At 43.9% G+C, this 9,173-nt stretch overlaps 1 protein-coding gene across 1 annotated transcript; it reads right to left on the bottom strand.

Annotated features, from left to right (window-relative positions):
* Positions 1 to 1,794: 1,794 nt before the first annotated feature.
* On the bottom strand, positions 1,795 to 8,938 carry LOC311516500 (fatty acid-binding protein 5-like). The gene is made up of 4 exons (XM_084620634.1): positions 8,782 to 8,938; positions 3,641 to 3,813; positions 2,553 to 2,654; positions 1,795 to 2,054 (listed from the first exon to the last, which is right to left on the bottom strand). Exons 1-4 carry the CDS (start codon positions 8,855 to 8,857, stop codon positions 2,004 to 2,006), a joined length of 402 nt encoding a protein of 133 aa, XP_084476760.1. The 5' UTR covers positions 8,858 to 8,938; the 3' UTR covers positions 1,795 to 2,003.
* Positions 8,939 to 9,173: the final 235 nt, after the last annotated feature.

Raw genomic sequence — 9,173 nt, forward strand, 5'->3', positions numbered from 1 at the left:
AGGAGAGATATGACTGAGGTCTATAAAATCATGACTGGTATACAGAAAGTAGATAAGGAAGTGCTGTTTACTATTTCTCATAACAGAAGAACTAGGAGTCACCAAATGAAGTTAATAGGCAGCAGGTTTAAATCAAATAAAAGGAAGTATTTCTTCACACAATGCAAAAATCCACCTGTGGAATTCCTTGCCAGAGGCTGTTGTGAAGGCCAAGACTATAACAGGGTTCAAAAAAGAACTAGATAAATTCATGGAGGATAGGTCCATTAATGGATATTAGCCAGGATGGGCAGGAATGGTGTCCCTTGCCTCTGTTTGCCAGAGGCTGGGAATGAGTGACAGGGGATGGATCACTTGATGATTACCTGTTCTGTTCATTCCCTCTGGGGCACCTGGCACTGGTCACTGTCAGAAGACAGGATAGTGGGCTAGATGAATCCTTGGTCTGACCCAGTAGAGCCATTCTTATGTTCTAATGCTACTGAATAAAAACTTGAAACTAATACTGCTCTGTAGTCCTGGTACACCACATGGAATACATCATACAGAAATCTCCTCTTCAAAGGTTAGGGAAGCTTACAAAAAATAAAAGTGAGGAAAAATACAAAAGAGGACCAAAAATGATACAAGGATGGGCCAGTTCAAGAAGACACATCAAGAAATATGAAACATAAGAAAGCATCTAGAAAAAAATTGAGAGAACTATAATCAAACTATCTGCAGGTATTTATAAAGGGGATCATTCACAAACCCATAAGAAGTTAAGAAATGGCCTAAAGTTATCTTATGGAAAGAAAATTTTAGGTTCCATATTAGGTAGCATTAACACATAGAACAATTGGTTAGTACGCCAGACAGTATTTGCAGTGGCTAGCTAAGACATCAGTAGGAATGAGGCAGTGATTAGTTCTTCAAAATGCAAGCAGTGAATTTACATGACTATAGGTTTTTCTGAACCTACTATTCAGAATCCTGTTAAAAATTGCCAGCCAGCCAGCCTTAGCTTTCAGAAGAAGTTAGTCTAGTCTGATAACACTAAACAATCTACAGGTGTAGAATAGCAATTTCATAGGATCTGTTTTGACCACTTCCCAATTATAAAAATAACCAAGACAATATTTGTGATAATTTATTATTGCACTTGTAAGCATATAAACTGCATTACCAGATGTTTTGAGCAAGTAAAACTAAGGCTTTTAACTTCATGAACTACTGGAATATTTCCTGGTTTAGGATTTTCAGAATGTTACTAAAAAGGAAATAAGAAAATGTTGCTAGAAAATATTGCTATTAAGAAAAGGCTAATAGAATAGAAAGTGTATTTCCATATTAAGGCCTCCTTTCAGCAAAGCACTTCAGCACTTGCTTAAGTTTTATCATGTCTATTGGCCCCTAAATGTACAAGCTGACTATTTGGGTTAGAGGGTATAGATTCTCACCAGAAAGCAACCAACTAAAAATGTGCTCAGCTGTTTAAACACAATAGATAAAGTTTTCCTCTCAGTTTGTACCAGTTCAACTCTACTGATTTTGCAACAGGCACTATCTTAAAGTGGTTAGAAAGATTCTGCACCATAACAATTTTATTACCTTTATCATCAATGAAATATGAATCGCTGAACCAAAATGCAGTTTGCTATTAAATCAGATGATGGGGATATCATCTCATTGGAACACTTAAGGTATAGTTAATACTGATTTTAGGCTCCCCTGCATAACTAATGAGCTTTTATAAATCTTCACCTGAAAAAGAAACCCCACTATAAATTAAAATTCCACTATATTGACAACAGCTCCACTTCATATATCTGAAAATTTTATTTAACAGCCACAACCGTTCAGAATAGTTACATCATGGCTTTGAAATATGATTGCCCACAGCTATGCAGTCCACTGAAATACTACAAAACAGGGAATAGAAAAAAACTGGAGAGTAGAGGAGCTTTGTTCGCTAAACTGAGCTGGTTTGTAGCAAGCTCCAACCCAGTATGGAGACAATGTCCTCATGCTTTCTCGTAGATTCTCTTACACTTGCAACCATTCATGTCGCATTCCTGGAAAACAAACAAAGAAATTAATTCAGTAGTGTATGAAAACTGCTGGCCTAGCCGGGGGTCCAGGCCCCTCTGGGGGGCCACAAGCAAGTTTCAGGGGGTCCACCAAAATAAACCAGAGAGCAGGTCTAGCATTAGTTCACTGGGGCCCAGGGCAGAAAGCAGAATCCCAAGTCCTGCTGCCCAGGGCTAAAGCCAAAGCCTGGGCAACTTAGCTTCACAGGGCTCCCTGTGGTGTAGGGCCCTGGGCTATTGTCCTGCTTGCAACTCCCTAAGGCCTTTTAATCTACTGAAAACCAGTTGTGGCACAGGTGAGCCATGGAATTTTTATAGTAGGTTGGGGGGGGCCTCAGAAAGAAGACTGTTGAGAACCCCTGATATAGGCTAAATTACTGAACACAGGGATGCAGATGGCAGTTTAAAATAGATGAGTCTTTTAAAAGTTAGATTCCTGCTATAGTCTAAGTAGTCAATGATCAGAAGTAGGAATGCACTCACCACCACCAGTTTCCCATCCTCTATCTTCCGTGTTATTGTGGTCTCCTTGCCATCCCACTGCTGGAGCTGAGTCAATGTGTTACCATTTAAGTTGACAATAGTCTGCAAAGAAAAGCAGGACTTAAATATTGTCCTCAGTTTCTTGAAGGGGAGGTGATACTCCCACACTACTCCAAGGCTCTACTGAAGTCAATAGGAGTTTTGCCACTGACTTCAGTAGGGCCAGGATTTCACTCAAAATTTCTCATGGCTCCTGTTCTTCTTCCATTACTTTGCTCTTGTTCAGTCACTGCTTTGGCACATTTATACATGAAACATGACTTCAACAACATGCACAATTTAAGTGAACAAGACCTGCTGAGTGTGCCAAGTTAGTCTCCTCAGACATGTGCTTTGGCTTTTTGGATCGTCTACATTTGAATGTAGCACTTGGCACATGTGTTGCCAGTGCATGGTGAGGGATGGGAGGGTCTTGGCAAGTGGTCAGCATTCACACAAGGAGATAATTGGAATGAGAGAATCCTATGAAGAGGGAATAATCTCTCTTCACCCTCCACCTCCTCCCAGTCAAGTTGGAAGCTACTTGAACTCTTGTAAAGACAGGGAATATGGAGTCTGAGTCACATTTAATTTACTCCCTATATAGGTTATTCCACTTGTTATGCAAATTGTGAGATTGGATCACCAGATTAGTTATTGGGCCATATCCTGCTCCAATTAAAAATCAAAAGGCTTTTTTGACATTGAAGTTAATGAAAGTGAAGTTCGGCCTTTGGTATTTTTAGCATGGGTCTGGAGGGCTGCCAGTTTTATCATCCCAAGGTGTGTCACTGCAAATGATTAACCAAACATATCAGGCTTTATTTGGTTTCAGTATTTTACCATTTGTAGACTGGTTAGTCCATAAAAATTGATGGATTTCAATGGGGCTTGATGACAACAGAGGTACCCACCCACCAACAGAGCAGGGTACTACTCAACATGAGAGAGAGTGGGGGGAAACTGGGTCCCTAAATAGAATTTATATCTGTAACCCAGCCACTCCAGTGGACTGGGTGTATTCAACGGAAAAAACCTCTTGTACTAACCTGAACTTTCCTGCCGTCTAATGTATTTTCCTCACATTTCTCACCCAGCTTGAAGCTGAGCTGTGACGATTTAAGGGTGCTTTCTGTTTTTATGGTGATTGTATCTCCATTCTTGATGATGTATACATTTGGTTTGGCTATGCCCCCCATTTTCCTCAGGGCTGAATTCACACCTACAGAGCAAGAGCAACAGTGTATCAGAGGGGACAGTTAAACACTAAGCCCACATAGAGGATCCCTTTTAATTATCTAGGGCAAGGAAGGAGAAGTTCATTTTGCAGACTCATTCATCCTGAATACTCCTGAGATCTAAATTGAATCTCTTTCTCCCCCTATAGGACCTGCAGGTCTCCTGAAAAGCAGTATCTCTGTTCATACAAATGGATGTGGAAGGTGGAAAAGGGGAAATAAGCTGTAAAGTAGTGTTACAAGAAGATTGTGTTCAAATTTAAGTGAACTGTTTAAAAAGTTCTCCAGCTGACTTTTCAAACTATAAAATTAATCCACTTTCATATTTACATTTAAATGTATATTATATAGATGTATTTCTTCTAACTTACTTATGGAACACCCAGCTGTCACTCTAGACATGTGTGTAAAATAATAAAATGCACATTTTCAGACCAATGTCAAAAGTATTAAATCCCCCCAAACTAGAAGACTCCCCTCTGCAGAAAAAAGCTTAAGGGAAAAATATGAGCTTTGGAGCATGACTTGAAATTCAACAAAGTAGGACTTTAGGACACTATTAAAGGAAGCACTTGAGGTCGCTTCATCAAAGCACCTCGCCTCCAGCCCCCTCTTGATTAATCCAGTGAGTGCTTTACCCAACTCAACAGGTTTCAGGCTTTGGGGTTACTCAGGACTTTCACCATGCAGGGCTTGATACAGCAGCTATTAATCAGCCATTTACATTGCAGCCAACAATAAACTGGAAGCCAATGCATAGCTCCAGGGTGAAATTCTTTCTGCAATAAGTGTCACTAAGTCAGTCAGAAGCTGCAGTCTGTAGTAGCTGTAGTTTGAATAGTCTTCAAGTACCCTCACATACAGCACAGTGCAGCATTCCAAAATGGGGGGAGGGATAGCTCAGTGGTTTGAGCATTGGCCTGTTAAACCCAGGGTTGTGAGTTCAATCCTTGAGGGGGCCATTTAGGGATCTGGGGCAAAAATTGAGGATAGCTCCTGCTTTGAGCAGGGGGTTGTACAAGAGGATCTCCTGAGGTCCCTTCCAACTCTGATATTCTATGATTCTATGAAGCTGATAAGGGCATACATTACTGTGGTGAGATCTGCATCCAGAACAGAAGGGCCTGGATCCACAAAGGCATTACAATGCTCAGTATTACAACAACTAGAAAAAAATTACAGGAACATGCTACAATCCACAAAGCCCGAGTTAGGCACCTAGGCTCCCAATACAATGGATGGGGAGAGACAGGTGCCTTCAAATGCAATCCACAAAAGCCAGCATGCTAGGCAGGCAGCTACCTAAGCTAGCCATTGGGAGATGCCCAAGAGAGGGTTGTGTACTAAGCCCCTCCTGGCTCATCAAGATAGGTGCCTAAGTCCAGGCTGTAGGGAAGTAGCTATCTTTGCTTAGCAATAGTGATCCATGAACAGGAAGCCGATGCCTAGAGTCAGGTGGCTCCAGTACCTAAACTGTTTCTTGCAGGAATGGGTTAGGTGCCTGCCTTGCTGTGCACAAAAAGAGCTGGAGGAGGAGCCCACTTAATAGCTTTAGCTCAGTAGTTAGAGTACTTGCCTGGGAAGTGGGATATACAGGTTAAATTCCCCACTCTGCCAGAAGCAGGGGAAGAAAGGACTGGAACAGGGGCTGCCCACTCTCCTGTTGAAGCTGCTCCACGGTGGCAAAATAATGAAAGAGTGATTGGAGCAAGGGAACTGGCCTGGGCTATCCCACATGGGTACTCTAACCACTGGACTAGAGAATTATTCTGTCTCTGGCCCAATGACTATATAAGTATTTATACTCAGTGAAACCTCATTTGGGGGGTGGAGGGGAGGAAGCAGTACAGAGAGAGAGACACAGACACTCTGCAGCATAGGCGCCAACTTCTACTGGCACCAGTGGGTGCTTGACCCCCCCTCTGCCCTTGACCCTACCCCAACTCCACCCCCTCCCTGCCCCTATTCCAACTCCTTCCCCAAATCCCCACCCCCACACCTCCCCCCTGGAGCTTGCTACAGCTGTTTGGCGGCAGCAAGCGCTGGGAGCTAGGCAGAGGAGCGGTGATGCAGTGTGCTGAGAGGAGGAGGCGGCGGCGATGTGGGGCAGGGAGCTTGGCTGCCAGTGGGTGCAAAGCACCCACTAATTTTTCTCTGTGGGTGCTCCAGCTCCGAAGCTACCATAGAGTCGGCGCCTATGCTCTGTAGTCTAGTGGTTAGGGCTCCCATCAGGAAGGCAGAAGAGCCAGGCAATCTTGAGACCCAATCATGACACAGGTGGAAGTGGAAATATCATTGAAGAACCAACTCTTTGTAATGTTAAAATTGTAGGTGGGGTCTGAAAATGTGAAACTGTGGCTTGTTGACAGACATGAACTGCTCTGAAGGTAATATTTAGAGCTGATCATCTGGACAGGAACAGTAGAAGGAGCTCTGTTAAGTGCTAACAATTCCTTGCAGACTATATTTAGAGCCATTCACTCTTTCAAAACTATATTCCTAGCAAAATCTGCATTCAATCTTGCAAGTTATTCAGATTTAAAATCTAAATTCACACGGAGCCTAAATATGCCCTATGCTAACTTAAATATGCTTTTAAAAAAAGGGTTGATAAACATGTTAAGGGTGGTGATAAAAAAAATAAGTCAGAATTCAGGCTGATACCTCTTTTCACACTTGTTTTCTGGGGGCGAATGGGTGGGGAAGAGAGACTGACATGAGCTAAGGACCTAGTGTGTTCACTTTAACTTTAAAATTTTCCAAGTGTGTGGTTGACTTGTACCACAAACAAGAGTTATATTTTGTACTTCACAGAGACTGTCTTTGCAAGGTCTGATTTTAAGATCTTGATTTAGATTTTTTTTTTTTGGAAACAAACATTGCCTGTCCCCACTCTTGTTTAATGTCATAAGCTGCATAGCAGGAAGTTGTATTGCTTTGCTATGAATGTTTACAATATCATAAGCTGCACTATCTTGTTATGAGGCAATTTTTTAAAAAGTTTTTTGAATTCTTTATGATTTAGGGTAGGATTTTCAAGAGTGCCTATAGGAGTTTTTTTGAAAAAACTTACCTTAACTCTTAATTTTGCTGTCTCTGGCTTGCAGTACAATCTGTCACAGTACAGCAAGTGGCTTGGCAAGGAACAATCACACCACATTGTGCTGCAGTAAGGCCATTAAACTGTTGTAGCCAAATGTACATTTTCCCCCCAGGCTAATTACTCTTTCGTTATTTATCCACAGGGGAAGAGCTTCAATGAGGGCACCTCATATCGGAATATCCCATAACTCATCTTGAAAACATGAGCCCAAAAGATTCAAAACCCATTAGGGAAATTAGAAGGACCCCAACAGTTTTTTAATTCAATCTCAGAATTGGGAGGAGGGGGGCTCCCTTGAGATTTTTGAACAGTTGAGATTGGTAATTAACTTAAACTGGGAGGAAATTTTCAAGGAAGAAAATACTTGGGCTAGAAAGTGAACTAACTGGTGGTGCTACCACTGGAACGGTTAAGGAATACAGATACATTTTACATCTAGCAATAGAAAGTCTCTTCGATGGCATTTTGTATCCCAGTAGCAGCTGCATTGATATAACCCCTTCTGATAATCTACTATCAGACAAATTCAGGTGAGAGCATTACAGTGCAAATTTAATAGAAATTAGGAAGAAGCTGATATTTCCTACTCCATTCTCTTCTCATGCTATCATTTACCCACCTGCACTTAACACTAAAGACTGTCATTTAGCTGAAAGCCTGCCTGCACATACACAGGTTTCCAATCTATTATTGGAATGTTAACATAAGGAACTGTGATTCTAGTCAGTTTCAATACAGTGTGCTCTGATTTTGCAGATTTAATGCACAACACAACCTCCTCTCAAACCAGATAATATGCAAGCTACTTTGAATTTCTTATTGTTATAAACAAGGTGTATATACCACTGAGTCCCAATCGGCTCTCACTTCCACTGATGTAAGTCTGGAGAAATTCCAGTGAGTTATTTCAGTGGAACCGAGAGCAAATTATGGTCCAGGGGCTTAGACATTCAGCAAACCACGAGGTTACAAGTGCCTCACAGCAGATGCTTTGTTTAGGCAATGAATGCCTAGATGTATTGGTGCTCCCCATCTCAGGTACAGTATAATAAAGACTAACATGCACACATGTTCATTTTCTTCGTTGGATAGATTTTGTTTTCTGTTCTTCTCCTCTTTCCCTAACCCCAGGGCAGGACCAAAACCAGTCCACGAGGTCCCCTCCCCAGGAGGGTGTGCTCTGCCCAGCATCAGCTTAGCCATGAGGGGAGAGAGGCTCTTGCTATTCAAGCCATTGCTCCAGGTCGCAGGGCTGCTTTTATGTTGTCGCCCTGGGAATTGTCTCCTTTCGCTTTAGTTAGCGATCTAGTCCTAGGCGGCTCCTAGCATCAGGCACTGAGACGCCCCCGCAGACCTTGGACAGAGCATCTGAAGACGCCAGGCACAGAGCTTTAGAGCCCAGACGAACTAGCAGAGTGGAGCGAGCGCCGGGGGCCCAAAGAAGGGGCACCTTAAATCTTAGGTCCTTACCCTCCCCCCACCCATCTCCAGGATCATACAGACAATACTAATAAATTACACATAGGTACACAAGAGAGCGCGTTTTCTTCTTCCAGCGGGCAGCAACAATGGGATTTAGGGAGACAGTCATCGACATCAGAGGCCACCAAACCTCATTTCCTTCCCCCAAACTTAACAGCCAGGGAGGTCCTGAATGAAAAGTCCTCGCTGCCCAGAGTGGCTGGCGGGCGGAGAGAAGGGACAGGACATTCCTTTGTTTTCTATCCAGGAGCAGAAGTAGCGAGCCCCAGCACCGAGCCCGCCGGCCACCTCCCCCTTCCCCTCCCTCCGGCGAGGATCGAGGCTATTAATCCCGCACCGTCTCTCTGCCCCGCCAAGGCTTCCTTACCTAATTCCTTCATGTACTCATCAAAGCCTTCGGTGGAGACGAGGGTCCACTTGCCTACAAAATCCTCGATGCTCATGGTGCCGGCTCGCCAGGAGGTGTCCGCAGGCGCTGGAGGCTGGAGGACGCTGTAGGCTGCGGAGGGGGGACGGAGGGGCCTTTATCCAGACGCCGCGAAACACGCGCTGCCGAGGAGAACCAATGGGGACCGGCAACGTCAGGGATTCCGACTCCCGGCCCTCGCCCGCTTTGCTCATCAGCCCCCGGGACAGCAGAGTGGGGTGAGGTTCGCGCCGCCGCCCGCCAGGAGAGCGCCTGCCCCGTCAGCGCCTGCAAGCAGAGACCTGCTGCCGGGCGGGCGCGGGGAGACGAGCTGGCACTGCTGCCGCCTTGCC

Source organism: Lepidochelys olivacea, assembly GCF_965140295.1.
Source record: "Lepidochelys olivacea isolate rLepOli2 genome assembly, chromosome: 2".
In the NCBI taxonomy this organism is placed as follows: Eukaryota; Metazoa; Chordata; order Testudines; family Cheloniidae; genus Lepidochelys; species Lepidochelys olivacea.